General features: G+C 37.2%; 1 protein-coding gene across 2 annotated transcripts in view; it reads left to right on the forward strand.

The window, feature by feature from the left end:
- col4a2 (collagen, type IV, alpha 2) overlaps positions 1-16,683 on the forward strand; it is a 66,137-nt gene that overhangs the window by 33,242 nt on the left and 16,212 nt on the right. For both annotated transcript variants that reach the window (XM_026910132.3, XM_026910140.3), the window contains exons 5-17: positions 13,031-13,165; positions 13,330-13,374; positions 13,578-13,694; positions 13,839-13,907; positions 14,104-14,139; positions 14,239-14,292; positions 14,383-14,418; positions 14,520-14,561; positions 14,674-14,730; positions 14,868-14,912; positions 16,277-16,327; positions 16,438-16,473; positions 16,570-16,614. In XM_026910132.3, the coding sequence (XP_026765933.2) occupies positions 13,031-13,165; positions 13,330-13,374; positions 13,578-13,694; positions 13,839-13,907; positions 14,104-14,139; positions 14,239-14,292; positions 14,383-14,418; positions 14,520-14,561; positions 14,674-14,730; positions 14,868-14,912; positions 16,277-16,327; positions 16,438-16,473; positions 16,570-16,614 (768 nt within the window). The remainder of the gene's footprint in view (positions 1-13,030; positions 13,166-13,329; positions 13,375-13,577; positions 13,695-13,838; positions 13,908-14,103; positions 14,140-14,238; positions 14,293-14,382; positions 14,419-14,519; positions 14,562-14,673; positions 14,731-14,867; positions 14,913-16,276; positions 16,328-16,437; positions 16,474-16,569; positions 16,615-16,683) is intronic.

The raw sequence follows: 16,683 nt of genomic DNA on the forward strand, positions 1-16,683 counted from the left end.
TTATGTGTTTGAAGAAAATAATTTTTTTCTCCTTGTGTAAAAGTAATGATAATAAACAGTGATGTCAGTTTGTGTTAGCATATGAGCTAATTGGAGAATATATTCAGTGATTAGTTAGTTTTTGTAGTTTTTCATCGTCATATTGTAGCCCCCCGCCTTTATGTTCATTCACACTGCAGCTGGGTCCTTTCTACTCTCTGTGCAGGACCTCAGACAGTCCATTCCTTAATTCTGAGGCAACTTCACAGGTGGCTGGGCCAAAAGACCTCTGGGATACTGGAGGCCCTAGCCAGGACACAAACATTCAGATTCACACATATGCACGTGTACATATAATCCCATACACAGACTTCCACACTTAGAGCAGCTCCACCCACTTTCTTATTCTTTCACAGGACATTCACATTCCTTTTTAGATAATTACTTTTAACTTTACTAACACAAATGGTGCTCATTAATGTGCTATTAAAATAATGCTCATTATATGTGCTTGTGCATATATAAGAAGCTTCAGGTGGATTGGTATTTAGCTTTTATAGGTCTTAGCGAGCTCATCCTTTTCAGCAGTCTGAGGCACATGGTTTTGCACGTGTGGTGGACTAATTATGGCCAAGTCTAAACATAATAAGAGCAGCATAAACACCAGCTCACAGTGTAGAGGATACATGCCCTGGAGAGCAAAAGAATTCAGCCCCAAAGTCCAAGCCAAAAGCCAGTGCAGTGTTGAAAAATGAGCTGTGCATCAACATTGCCTACTCTGCCCTCCTACACCACTGTTCATTTCAAAATGGCTTCACTGCCATGACTATATTCAGCTATAGGACTTTAAATGCCATATTTTAAAACCAAATAATTTCAAAATAACATTTAATACATCTGAAGTTGTGCCTAGTGCTCCCGGGACAGGCTCCAGATCCACCACGACCATGGATACAGCTATTACAGAACATGAACAAAAACATAATGATTTGCAGAGGATTGTATTAGAAATTTTGAGATTTATTCATCTTATTTTAACCTGAAGATAAAAAGTTATGTTTTGGTCAGAAAATATTTGTGATTTTGTGTGGGTTGCTTGTTTTCACTCCACAAAATCACTACAGAAAGAGCAGGGAACAGGGAAAAGGATCATAGGTTTGTTAGTACATCCAGAAATGGTACCAAAATAGAACCTGGCCTTTTATAAAGTAGCCCCCGTGAACAGTTTATGAGTAGATCAGTGGGTGTTCAGTCACATGTTTATTTTATTATGAATATTGATCCTGCCAAAATGTTGAAGTACCGCACAACTGCACATTTGCCACCCTCAATGGAATTGCCCATGGCCCTATCCTGTGAGGATGTTGTAGAAGTATCAGGTCCAGGAAAAACAGAAACAGTGCTGAAAAAGAAACTCATTTTCAACCTCTTTTCAGGTGAATATGTATTTAAAAAAGAGGAAGTACTGGTGCAGTGATCTAAGTGCTACACAATTCTCTGAAGGAAGACATTAGAAGATACCCACATGTTGCCTGCCATCCTCGCTTTCTCCTCATTTTTCCTGTTTACACTCAAGACTTCCCAAATTAGAGATATCCGTTACTGAAATAACAATCCAAACCATGACTGTTACTCTTCTCTCTTTGCCTGTCCTGTACCCTGTAAATAGTTCACTGGGAATAAACAGCATGCATAAGGAAAAAGTCTGGGGGATGTTTGATGCATCTCTGTGAGAGAATCCCCCTTCAGACTGCACATGTACTTGGATTGTCACATTTCCCAAAGAGCAGAGATATTTTATGGCAAAAATTAGTCATAGACTAAATAAAAAGAGTGCCTGTGAGAGGAGTGTGAAACCAGCTTTAGTCCCCCAACTGAGTTTTCCTCTAAAAATACCACGTGCAGATGTGAAACGTTTTTCTGCTCCATGTGATCCCATGGTGTTATGCTTATGAACTTGTCTTCATGTTGAGGATCCAGGTGAATATGACCATACATCAAAGCCTTTGCACGCAGGTACAAAATTCCCAGATATGTATTAAAGAAACCATTTATTGGGAAACATAGACAGCCAATTCTTATTTTCTGTAATAGATTACAGTGTGGTTGAAACTTAAATATATATATTTATATATATGAATTAGAATCAAGATGAGGATGAGTCACAGTTCTCACATCCAGCCATTCCCGATCATCTTTTGCATCATATCCATGTAGAGATATGGGAATGGACTATCTGTTGAGCCTCAAATTGAATCTGAACCGACAGGACTTTCTAAACATCTACACTGACACACTGACCCCTGGGCTCCAGGCCCAAAAATGTTTCTATATATGTTTGATTTTAAATGGTAAAGGTCAGCATTTGGAACATATTTCCCATAATTTTATGTTGTGAGGTTTTTCCTAATGTTGCCCATGAGAGATCAAGTACTCAAACTAGATTTAGATTCATACTGTATATTTTATACCTGACATTGTTTATGCAAAGATGTCTGTCTAAAATCAAATTACTGTAGCTCACATGGTCTGTTGGGGAACAAACATGTAAAAATGTAACAGCTGTACTTTCAGCGGTAGATGTTCATTTCCAAATGTCTCCTGTCACAATGTATAGCATTAGTCAGCTCCTGATATGGATATCCCGAATGTTTTAAACTGCTGTAGAAACTGTGATGACCTGAACAGGGTTGAATGTGACTGTATATGGGTTTTTCAAGTCTCTGCTTGTCTGTTAGCATGGGCACTGACGTTTTCTTCACACATGCCTGCAGCTCTGGACTTCCTCACACTCCGTTTCTCCTTCTTCTATTGCAGTCTTGCTTTTTGTCTCTGCGGCTCTGTGTTTATTGGCACTCACTGGGGCTCTGAACAAACTGAAGCTGTAGTTTACCATTTAAAGACAAAGACGAGGAGCTAGACAGCTCTCAGGGCATTCTCAGGGCCAAATCTCATTATAGGCAAATGAGCACAGGATGTCTACTGGTTTAGTTATTTGTGGTACTTGTAGCTTCTGTGTGTGTGCCAAATTCTGGATAGTTTCTAACCAAATTAAATTTCCAATCAATAATCTAATGCTTGGAACCTTTCATTTATAACTAATTTACTGTGGGCAGTAGAAGTACTTGGAGATTTGGAGAAGTACTTTAATTTGTTAATGTAGTCATGACATGCACATTTATTACATTGAATGACATTGTTGCTCGTTGTTTGCTTCACATGACTCTTTACTCTTTACTCTACTGTGTTTCCTAAGATGGGAGAAAGTTTATTATCTGAAGAATGTAAAGGCCACATTAGGGTCAAGCAAATGTCAGACTAATGGAGACTTTTAGATAAGAATGTCACATATTTTTTTTGTCTGTCTGTTTCTGTAGTCTATTTTTCCAATCCTTTAGTTTAGAACACAGGTTCCCAACCCTGGTCCTGGAGTACCTCCTGTCTGTCACATTTAAGTGTTTGCTTGTGCCCATCACACCCACTTTAACTCCAGAAAGGCTGTTAATTAGCTGGTTAGTTGAGTCAAGTGTGTTGGGAGCTGGGAGCAGACAGGCGGTTATCCAGGACCAGGGTTGGAAACCTATAGTTTAGACTTTCTACCCTCCTTCCAAAAGTGCTGCTACTAGTTTATTAATTCTCATAAAATGATAGAATGAAAGCTGCTGTGATCACACTGGGCCATGTGTAAAGTTGAGTTAATGAGTAGTTAGGAGTTAATATAGAAATTGTGCATATCTGTCGTTAGATCTCATTGGGAAATAACTACATGTACATACAAAACTTAAGAACTTCTCAGACAGTTAGACACATGTACTGCATATGTGCTGCACAGCTTGACAAACACAACTTGTTTACAATTCTAACTTCACACTTAAGCCTTTTTTCTTTGCATGACAGCAACTTGAGCTGGATTAAGTCCAGTGCCACTATACCATTCATGTGTTGGACAATGTAAATTCAGCAGGGTCCAAAAGTCTGAGAGCACTAGTGAATATGCTTCTATTTTGCATTCTTTTCTAATATAATACTACACGTTTCATTACAAATTATATTACTGATAACAACTAAAGAGAAAAGTAGAATCTTTGAAATAATTTTTCATGAATTTCAGAGTTTCTAAGTAATTGTTATGTCCCCTTTTTGCTTTAATGACAGTGTGCACTTGAGCTGGACTCCACAAGTTTGTGCAAAACCTTATGTTCCATTTATGTCAAATTCATCAGAGTGTCGTCTGAACACATGCTTCAAGAGAAGAGATTAGGCATGAGGAAAATCTGATCTTTTAACATGGTCAATATCACAAATTTGCTTACATTTAAATAGAACCTAGAAATCTTGAATATTACATATTGAAAATATAGAACATTTACTTTCTTTGTTTTAAATATTTCAAAATTCTCAAACCTTTTTTCATTTAGTTTCATGCTACATTATAATGCAGTTTCCTGCAAAAATATTTATCTGCTTTATCAGTTGATCGCTTGATTTTATCACTTGATATGAAGGGTTGGTCTAGATGCTTTTGAAAGACTCCTGCCAAGAAAGTGCATAATTCTGCCAACCTAGAAGACATGAACTGTGCACAGGTAATTTCACTAATCTGGATGGGCCGCCAAAGGATTCAACCGCTTTCAGGTTTCTAGAAGTCTCACCTGATACTCATTTCCTGCCCATTTAAAGACTGTGTATATACTCCTATTTTTTTATTAGCTTACTGCAAAGTCTTGCCTTCCTTCTGATTGCATTTTTGAGCCTTTATATACGTTATATATAAAATCTACACTTGGATCCTACCTCTCTCAGAATGTGCAGTCAGTTATAGTAAACTTCTGGTTTTCATTATTAAAAGCAGATTGAAAAGCAGGTTTCTTTATAGTTATAAATTAGTTCAATATTATATTTGACATTAATTATTTCTTATAAAAATGTGCCACACACTGCTGACTTCCAAGCTTTTTTCTGGTTCTAAGCACAGACAATTTATAAATTAATATATAATGTCTTACAACATTAGATTGTTTGGAATGGTTCTTCAGTTTGTATGTCTCCAAGGAGAACACATTCAGAAAGCTAGAACTGTTAACTATCTAATGAACGCCTGAGGGCATATACATATCTGTGGTATAGTGGATGTAATCATCTCAGATTGTTCTAGGTTGTCTTTGATGTTTTACTTAGATAGACACTGCAAGATGCCAGCATGTCTGTCAGCATTTCATCATCTTAATGCGCACTTCCTGCATTAATTGTGTGGCTCCCTCCCTACACAGCATTAACACTTTGTGTGCATAACATATTTAAAAACAATATACATCAAATAAATTTACAGTCCAGATGCTAAAGAATTGAGTAGGCTCCTCTCTTTTTTCTTGCTGTTCTCTCTCTCTCTCTCTCTCTCTCACTCTCTCATTTTTTTCCCTTCAGTTTCCCACGCCAGTGCTGTGGTGCTCTGGGACAGCATGTGTATCTGGGTGGGGGCGTAAGGAACATACAGGCCAGCTTTGGGGTTTTAGAGCAGCTCCTATGACTAATAGGATCCGGGACTAAGGCGCAAAACACTACCGCTTGGATCTCAGCCCTGGAACAGACTACTGCTCTCACACATGTGTGGCAGGGAGACCTGGAATTTGCATGGATCCCGTGGAATAGCCTGTTCTTCACATTGCTGGAATGCACATTGACGTGTTACATCTGTTGCTCTGGGATGAAGTGTACATAGGGAAACTCACTAGAGATTGATTAATACTAGCTTAATTAAGTCAAATCAAGTTTCATCATTGTGCAGAATGAATGGGAGTCTGTTTAACACTGGTCAGTGACGTGCTGCTGTGCATTTACTGTACTCCTCAAAGAAAACAAAGTGAGGTTCAGTGACACATTACATCATGGCAAATTACACACTTAATAAGCAAGTAATACATGTATTACTAAAGATTGATTATTAGATATCGATCAAGTAATTAATAAGTACTGTATATAGTATAAAATACATTTTATATAATGTATTAATATTTATAAATTCTTTCGGAGGAAACCCATGTGGACATGCGGAGAACATGCAAAACTCTGGACAAACAGTGACCCAAGCTCAGGATCAAGGTGTCAAATTAAAGGATTTATAATGAAATTTAAATAATAATAATTTAAATAATAATAATATTTTATAATGAAAAATTTCTTCATTTAATGACAGTTTTCTTTCTAATTTATTGTTAAATGACTTCCTAAACCAGCAGGCATTGACTCTAGAGTTAATCTTTTAAATATTTTTCAAATTGCATAATTAAAGTATTGTATATGTTCACAGATATATTATCAAAAATGTACAATCTTTAAAATTAGATTGTACATTCAAATTAAATAGATAAAAAAAAAAAAACATAATGTCATTTTTGGCATCCACGTCAGATTATTTGCTGTCACAAATGGCATATTTTTTTATTTATTTTTGTGAAACCAAGCGCAATGGCACCACCAACATACAAATACACAGAATGGTAGAAGAATGAAGAAGTGATGCTGGGGCTGATTTCTTTCTAGCCCAGACTATAGATTCATGCAGTGTATCAATAACAGTCGTGTCAGGTGATTACACAGAGTGAAACAGCCCCTAGGTTTCATGTGCATTTGGACTGATGTTTCTCAGGCCATTTTTCAGTGATTGTGAAGGTGCACATGAAGTAGAGTCACAAGTGGAATGAATGTGAACGATGTGGATTATTACCATTATTAAAAGTAAATTGACTAAGCACACGTTATCTAATTAAACTACAAATGACACAAAAGTGTAGATGATAAAACCTAAGTTAAGTGTTTTGTTTTGTTTTGTCTTGAACAAAAGGGTTACAATTTTTCTCGTTTGGTATTCAGGGGAAACATGGATGAATCTAGTAGTGCATTATGGACATGAAACACTTTAGAAATTAGAAACCACAAATGCAGCTGCCTGTCTGGCACCTCGTGACATGATGCAAAAAAATATGCTCTTATGTTATTGTCTGAATACTAATGCTTACACTGATATGCACACCAGTTTATGAAGTCACCAGATGGTTTGCTACTATTACTGTGTGTTATTACCATTCCTTAATATTACCATTAGCCTCCTCCTCCACACCCCAGCTTCCTTCCTGAGACCTGCCATGCTGCTTTGTTCTTTTTTTTTCCTTAGACAAATTCAAGGTGAATTATGTAATGGAAGAAGAGTCGAGAGTATGCTGCTTTCTGGTAGCATACAGTGAAAAGGGTGACTTAATCAAACTGGATGTAAAAGCAAGACAAAGCAGTTAAAGGGATCAACAGGTAATGAGAAAAAAAGGGAAAGTGGTTGAAAGAGAAGCCAGAGGAGGTCACAGGGGTGAAATGGTGAAAAGCAGGAGATTTATGTGAAGAGGAAAGAACAGCATGAGACTGAGAAAGAGAGTGAGAGGAACAGGAAATGGCCTGTGATCGTTTTGCTCATTTCTCTGAATTTGAGAGCACTGAGAGTTTAACCTTACCCTGGTGATATATACTGTATACTTACAGCCTTTCACCAGCTGTGACTTAAGTAATCACCTCATCATGCCTCCTTAAAGCATTTTGTTTGCATTTTCTAATAATTAAGTGCCATACAGTAGCCTACTCCCTTCCGTTGCTTTTGTGATTAGGTTTGGCTCTTTCTTTGCTTCCCTGCTGACTCCATAGAGACTAGACATCCCTTTATCCATGTGTCTTTTTCATTATGCCCTGCTCATCCTCTCTGTTCATGGTCCCCTTAGTCTGAGTTAAGATCACTCCTCACTTGTCTGTGTTTCAGATAGATATCTGCAACACTAATACCTCATTACCAAAGTACAGAAATTGAAAAAGACCTTTAACCTCTATCTGTTTGTCTCGTTTGAAATGCCCTCTTTTTATTCAAATGGGCTTGGCTTGTCAGATCCACACACGTGCGCACACACTGGTACTTGTACACACTCACTCCTCCTGTCAGTTTTCAGATCTACAAATCTCTGTGATTTATATACATCATAGGTCTGAGACCTATGAGCATGTGTGTGTGCTGTACAGGTTGCCAAGAATTTGAAGTTGGCTTGAGCACGACAGCTCTGCCTGGTTTCTATAATCATCCAATTCAATATGCACCTTATTTACGAAAATGTACGGGCTATTCACATGTTATGTCATAATGACATAGCATATACAACAAAGGTTTACTATATAAATTTATTGAGCATGGCTGGCTCATCCATATAGGCAAATGAGACAATTGTGATGTATGCAAGGGTGGCCAAAAGAACTAGTCACATGATAGACTTTTTGACTGTGAAATCCATTTTTGTTATTGTGATTGTATAGTGTGAGCATACTAGCACTGCAATTTTTTTATTTGTCTATATGGGGTAGATATTGGGTATTGCATGTTGGAGTTTATTTGTTGTGATGTTGATAATGTAGAGGGTGTGGTCCAATTTGTGCTTGTCTAAAATGGCAGAATGGTAAAACACAAGAAAATAAACTTTATAACTTACATATTTAAAGAATTACACTATTCATACTTCATTCGTCTTTTGGTTTGTTGCATGTAGAACCTCTCTTGTGTAATGTCTTTTCCTTTGCTGTTTTACTCACCCACTCACTCACCCACTCTTTGTCTCGGGCTCAAACTAACATCTTCACCCCTCACATAAAAAAATTATTTTCCCACTTAGCTATATTTGTTGGCTTCAGCATCCATTTGTCTTTTTCTCCTTTCTTTCTGTTCTCTCTTATGCTTCTTTTGCACTCTTTGTTGTGACTAACTTGGGAGCAATCATAAAACCTCTTTGCGCTACTTCTGTTGTTTTCTTTTCTCTGCTTATTTGTCTTGGTTGAGGGTTTGAAGTCTACTGCATCTGATAGTGTTGAAAGTAGGCCACATGGTCTGGGCTGCAACTCTCCCACAAAGAAAGTAGAAAGAAACACAAAATGGAATGAACACTGGGGGCCTGAACATGAGTGACACATTAGCAATATTCTCCTTTTTTACACAGCTAATATCACTAGTAGACTTGCCCATAGGAATTTAATTTAAAATATAAGGATAGATATCCCATCCCAAAAGATCCATTCTACTCAAAAAAGGAGCTGTAAAAATTCTGAACTTTTTTGTTATTAATATTTTAGCATGCACGATTAACATGCACAATAACTAACATGTTATTATGATAATCTGTAAAAATCTAAAACACAAAATGTCTTGTTGCTATATATTAATTTTGTGTTTCTATTCACTCCCATATGTATACAGATTTCTGCACTCAACTATACACACTCTGGAAGTGGATGTGTGTTTACAGGGAGAGAAAGAATGTGTGTGTGTGTGTGTGTGTGTGTGTGTGCGCGCGCATCCTGGTATAGAGGAATATGAGCAATCTCTGTCTCTTGCATGGTTTACACCAACATCAAAACAGATATCACTGCCAGATATGAAAAGGGTGGGGAGCCTTATGTCTCAGGTAAGATAAAATGTTTAACATTTTGATAGAATAATAGAATACCACTGATTCAGCAAGCTGATGTTTGGAACATTTGGAGTTATGTCCATGTATCTGATACATCCCTTAATTCACACAAGCAGAAGGTCTAAAAGACACTGATCTAGAGGCAAAGCCCATATAAACAGTTTGTTAGGTGTGGCAGAGATATGGAACTACAAAGAATCAGGGCCTCGTGTTTGGGCTTCATTTCTCTCTAGATGCTTTTATACTAATAAGGCTGATGCATGTCCACATCTATGAGCAAGACAGTCATAACATCCCTGGCTTTGAAGGCTCTCCAGGACTCCGTTTGTGATGATTCACACCACAGTTCCTGCTGGAACTCAGTGTTACTACTGCCATCATGAGAAAACCTCAAATCCTGTTGTTTGTTTGAGCAAATGGAGAAGTGTCAGTGGTTTAACAGAACACCTGTCTCATTGCCTGACATGCAGTGGTAGTTTAACAGTGGCTACCTGTCAAAACCATCTAGCACTCCTCCTTTGAGCTGTGTGCATTAAACCACAGGCCTTTTTTTGAAAACACATGGCAAATTGTGGTTTTTAGTCATGTCATTTATTACATAAGTAGCCAAGTGACACTGACGAGAATGAGCAGAAACATATTTGAGAAGCAGTTAGCACTTTCAAGCTCTAACTGATTACCCAGTATTTACATATATGTATATGCATGTATCTTCTTGATTTGTTGTTTCATTAATCCTACCAGAAATATCCACCCTCCACTGGATTTATGTTCAAGTAAGGCATTCACTATAGCCAACTGTAATATGGGTAGCCATTTTAGTATGAGACCTTTTCCAGGTCACCAATTATGGTGAAGTGGTTGTAATATATTAAGCTGCCTTTCCTTGGGAAAACCTTTGTTTTTACATCTATTTATGGTTGTTTCAGTAAATTTGTTGCAAGTTTTTCCCTATGGGGAACAACTTCTGTTGTTTTGGACATGATCCAGACCTCCTGGTCAGAACCCCCAGAGTGTCAAAATATTGTTCTCCCAGGGATCCTGTTATTCATCAATCCAAATGACGTATAACATTTGCACACTTTAATGCTGAAAAATTACTTCAGAATTAAAGCGTACAATTATTGATGTACGTTATTTATGCCCTAGCTCTCTGAATTGCTTGCAGTTGCTTTGTGTGCTGGTCTGTGAGCTACAGTGGGATCTGTGGCTTAGATCTAAAGTAAGTTCTTACAGATTCTCACACTGTTTTTTCTAAATCAGCTATTTCTTGGCATTTCCTTTATGACCCCATATGACTACATTATTTCCCATGATTCTTATTCAGTGAAGTGAGTGAACCCTCAATACAAAATAAGGAGAGAATTATATTAAAGCTAAGGTACATTTGTGATATTCCCATTGTCATAAGAAACTTTTGCTGCCCCCAGATCTCTTCTTTATAACCCCATGCCTTTCATCACACAGAGCTGTTTTTCCCTTGCCCCTAACTACACCTCTAATCTTTCTCTATGTGCCCATATTCTGCCAGGAGCAGATGTAGATGGACTGTGTTTCAAGTGTGTATTCGAGATAGCAGCTCTGGCTATCAGTGCAGATGTCAGTGAAGTGGGCTATTTCAGCTCCATCACAGAGCACAATGCAAGTCTCAACACATAGATTCCACAACAGACCTGTGTGCACTAACAATTCTTTAAACATATTTTAAAAATCAGCTTTTCCCTGTGGTTTTTAGACTATAAAGAGTCACAGCAACTTCAGTTCTTCAGTCTGTTCCAATCCACTGTGACAAAGGTTCTCCTTTACATGTCCACATCACACAAGAGATTTATTTGAATAATAACCTTGAATAAAAACCAAATTTACCTATGGCTGCAATTAGCATACAGCACAAGTAAGACACAGGCTATGTCCTAAATTGGATACTATCATTCTAAATAGTATTTTACTCAACTGTAAGACATAGGGGCAGCATGGTGGCATGGCAAGTAGAACTGCTGTCTCACAGCTCCCTGGTACCTGATTCAGTCCTGACCTCAGGTTATAATCTGTGTTGAGTTTCTGTGTATGTCCTCGACGCGTCCATGTGGGTTTCCTCTAGGTCCTCTTGTTTCCTCTCACCTCCCGAATACATACTGTGGATTGGCAATGTCAAATTCCTTTAGTTGTCAATGCCTATGCCTAGTGTTCCTGGGGTTGGCTCCGGATCCACCGCGAACTTGACCAGGATAAAGCATAAATGAGAGAATAAATGATATAGTTTTTACTAGGGTACAACTAAAGGTTTGCATTGATCTAATACTTGCTAACACTTACCACTAGCTCACATGACAAGTGAAAAAAAACATGACAAATGTGAAAGTGGTAAATAAATTATTCAATTATCTCATCTGTTCCCAAAAGATAAAACTCTCCTTAATCACTAGGTTAATTTTCATACTCTCCCTAGTATTTATTCATAACAGAAACAATTTCTCTCAAAATAGCAGCAAGAACACACACGAGTCAGTAAAGTGAGAGTAGGTTTCATTGAGTAATGAGTCAGCATATTCCTACTCAGGTCTGTAATAGCAACGGTTTACAACACATCAATTTCAAAAGCTTTTATTCATGTTCAAAATACTTTTCCTGTCATTGAGCATGATATTGTCTAGCATCTAGCTATCTTATCAAAGTAAGATAATACTAGTTTGGCATATGACTAACTTGGCTGCTGTTGATTAGCTGCAGCATAAACTGGCCACTCCGAATTTTTTTTGCAGTCCTCATAGTTATATATCTTATATAAAATATGGGATACTTAAAACTCTAATATTGTGGTCTTAGTATCATAAGGGTCTATCTGGGTTAGGAATGAACAGGAGATAGAACCTGACAATACTAAGGTCACTTTTTTGCTAAATAATTTGTAAGTGGCAAAGAATTTTAGCAGCATTAAGTATTTAGATTAATGACACAGCTTCAGCAGGGGTACAGTATGTAGCTTGTCTGTTTTGTTTTAGAAATCCACCAGCTGATGCACAGTAAGCTAGTTTGGTAAAGCAGAGCCACCTGTGATTAGAGCATAGAAATAGCAACTTTCCAGTGTAGTATGGTCTTAAAAGCCACCAGATGGCCACATGGTGCATAAAGAATGCATGTGAATATTGCCATCTAGTGCTTATACGTTTAACATCAGGGTGAAAGCATGGTAACAGTAATATAATGCACCAGTAGTGACTTAAAAATAAGATAGATAGTTAGATTATTTTATTAACAAAAAATAAAATGATGATATAAATATATCTCTTTTGTGGTGTTGTAATATCTTTTTCATTATCCTCAGAAAATTCTGGACATAGGTTTATAGGCTTTTTACTCTTTTCTTTCTGCTGATAAGGTGAGTACTTTCATCCATCACGTTTGCCAGTGTTATTTAAAATTACACTGCCTTTACCTTTAAAATATTCTCAATCTTGTATTCTTTCACATGACTGAAATCTCTCATGGCTTGCTGTGGTCTCTGAAATTTCAGAGCTAGAAGTACTTTGATCTTTGTGTAATGTTCTTCTTTGTCTCAATTACAGGGCCAGCCAGGTCCTCTTGGCCCTCAGGGCCCTACGGGACCTCCAGGACGTGCAGGTGACCCTGGCCTGCACGGTTTTAAGGGAGAGAAGGGTAACCCAGGTGAGCCAGGCGTCACAGGACTGAAAGGGGCTCAGGTGTGTATAACTTTAGCCTGCTTCATACTTCTCATCCGAAATTATTCAAAATTTTAATAGTGCTAATGTAAAGTCATACATTTTTTCAGCACTCGTGTTGATGTAGTAAAATTGTGTCAGCCAACAAATAAGTTGATCCCATTGCCTCTTATTCGTTTTTGTAGGGAATGATAGGAAGTCCAGGGTTTCCAGGAGCAGATGGTATTCCAGTAAGTGGCTCCTCTTTGTAGTGGAAGTGTTGAATTGATATCATATGTGCTTATGACCAAAAGTCACCCACACACACACATACACACACACATTTTGGGCCTGGGGTTGTCACATTTGAATCATTTACAGATTCACGTAACATATGATACATTCTAGACAATATGTGTTACATTTTGTCCTTCTGACCCTCTCATCTATGCAGGGTCACCCAGGGCAACAAGGCCCTCGAGGAAAACCTGGTGCTGATGGCTGTAATGGAACCCGGGGAGATACTGGAACACCTGGCCTGGAGGGATTTAATGGTCCTGCTGGAGAAAATGTATGTGGAATGCATCCACTTTGGCTAGAAAGAATGATGGGAGACGTCAAATTTAATCATTCGTGTAGATTTTATTCTACATTTCACAACCTTATATCATATTTTCTGTATCTGCCCCTGTCTCTTTTCTCAATTCCACTGCAGGGTCAGCCTGGCAAGAAGGGTGAGAAAGGGGACTCCCTGGATATTAGCGTTTACATGGAGAGATTTCGGGTGAGAGTGAAAGAAAACCAGTTATCTGCAAGAGGCAGTATGATATAAAAACAGATCACTCTTTGGATTCACTCAAAAATAGAACTAAGGTTCATTAAAAAAGAGTAGTAATAGATACCACCATTGTACATACTGAAGTAAGTATATGTATATGCAATAAATAGTTCTGTTATCATTTTCTTTAATTTTAAATTAGGGTGAGCCAGGACTTCCAGGACATCCAGGACCTATAGTGAGTTCAATATTGCCTAACCTTTCCTAGACTTATAAAGTCTAGTTCAAAAGTAGTATTTTTTTAAATACCATGTTTTTTTTTTCTTTTCTAACTAAGGGCCCTCCTGGAAGCAGTGGGCTTCAAGGAAGACCAGGTCTCATAGGTGCTCAGGTAAGTGTGTAGTATTAATTATTTAATTTATACTCTCAGATACAGATACTTTATCCACACCGTGCATCTCTTATACTCCTCTCCCTGTAGGGTGAAAAGGGTAATAGAGGACCTCCAGGACCAAAGGTAGCCCATAGACACTGAAAAATTCTGACTCATAACTTGTTATAACTCTTACTGATGTGTTTGAAAGGTATCAATACAGAATCTTGGTCATCTTTATACAGGGCAGTGCAACTGCAACCCATAAAGGAGAAAAAGGAGAACAGGTAATATGAATATATCACTGTTGCCCACTAGACTGTAAGGTTAAATCGATTTGGATGAAGAAGTTGCTGATTGTATTAACCACTGGAACTGCAATTCTTATTTTAACCACAGGGGGGTGTTGGAGATCCAGGGCCGCCAGGGACGGAAGAGTTAAAAGGCCCCTTTCCAGTCAGTCATGTGTCTAAGCATAAAATGTTTAGATAATAGCATTTATGTATTACTACATATTTGTGTGGTTTATTATGTATTTATTAGCGTAATTATTAGGTCTAATAATGTAACAGCAATCAGTTCTTCATCCACAGGGCCCCAAAGGCGAGAAAGGTTTTAAAGGTGAACCAGGAGATTTGGTAAGTTACATCAGTGTTTTATTATTAATGAAATCACTTAGACATTCCTTCCTCTAGTAGTCGATACACTGAAACAAAATCCAAACTGTCACTTAGTGGTCTTAATTGTCACGCCTGTGTCAGGTACTCCCAAACCACCATGATCCCATGACCACATGATCTCCAGTCTAGCACCAATCCTTGCCTTTGTTTTCTGCCTGTCTTAATTAGTGCAGTTTTAATTAGTATCTGTCAAAAAATAATATTCTACATTTTCTGACTAATAAAGGACATAAAAAATAAGATCTTATTTTACATAATCCTCATTACCTTTTTACATTTCTACAAATTTGTGCTTGTGAGATCTCCTGAGTTTAAGGACTACCGTTGTGTGTGTGTGTTTTGATTTAGTGTAAAATAATTAACAAGAAATTGTCAGATTCAGATATGTACTTACACACATGCAATTAAATGTTGTAATTAGTGTCATTTCCATAATTAGTACACTGTGAACTCTCTTCTTTCATTGGCTGGCACATTGTTGTTACACAGTTATGCTGAGTGATTGATATAATATATAATAAAATGATATAATTTAAAATAATATAAAATAATAAAATGCAAATAACAAAATGGGCAAAGATAGGCAGATAAAATCACAAGAAGCCATATATACACCTAAATAATATAATCAAAGTATTAATATGAGGAAAATATTGAAAGCAAGGACAAAATTAAAACTATTAATGTAGGGGTGCCGGATTAATATCTTGTGAAATGGAGTTGAATCACATCAAAGGCAGCATCATGGCTTTGTATGTAGTTAATTCTTGGTACATTTAGTGGTCCAGTACTAGGTGATCTTGAGCGTATAATTTTGGACATATTCACTCAGGCTGTCTGACATGTGTTAAAGTGCTTTTTCAATACTTACTTTAAAAACAACAAAATATACCGTAGTTCATAAGTGAAAGCTTTCATTGGTACTTTACAGTAGTCCAGGCAAATAAATAATAATAAAAAAAAGGAATCAGCTTCTTTATAGTCTGCATTCTAATATACAACTGAACTGGCCATGACAAACAAAAAGCCCCATTAGTGACATTATAAGTATTTGACATCAAATCTCATCAGAATCAAGGATATCTTCTACAATACATAGCTACAGATTAATTTAAGTTTCAGAACTGACAATACAAGAAGAACTAATTCATTTAAGTAAATCTTTACACTTCAGTCAACATAGATAATGCTTTTTGCTTATCTTTCCCTGGTATTGTGAAAATTTAGTTAAACAATAACTGTATTGAATATGAAATGCATGTTTTAATAAATCATAATTGCTCAATCTTTGTGTTCATAAAACTCATTTGTGTTTTTTGAAGGGGTTTCATATCAAAGGAGAGACAGGAGTTCCAGGATTTCCTGGGGAACGGGTATACACCTGTTATTTATTTGGATTATTAGATTGTTTTACTAATATTTTCAAAAACATGTTTGTGTTTGACTTCCCACATGACAAGTAATATTTTATTATTGCTAATAGGGCTCTACAGGAAGAACTGGACTGAAAGGAAAAAAGGTAAGTTATAGGTCATCAGTAAAGTCTGATGGGACATCATCTATTACAGTGAAATGCTGCTGATGTTACTAAACACTCCCTCTCTGTTTTTCCCAGGGTGAAGTTGGAGATGAAGGTTATCCTGGGCAGCCAGGAAGCAAGGTATATTTTACTGTATGGTAACTGTTTCACTACTGTAGCACAATAAGTTAATTTTGGAAATTGGTGATG

This window comes from Pangasianodon hypophthalmus, chromosome 5 (assembly GCF_027358585.1).
Source record: "Pangasianodon hypophthalmus isolate fPanHyp1 chromosome 5, fPanHyp1.pri, whole genome shotgun sequence".
In the NCBI taxonomy this organism is placed as follows: domain Eukaryota; kingdom Metazoa; phylum Chordata; class Actinopteri; order Siluriformes; family Pangasiidae; genus Pangasianodon; species Pangasianodon hypophthalmus.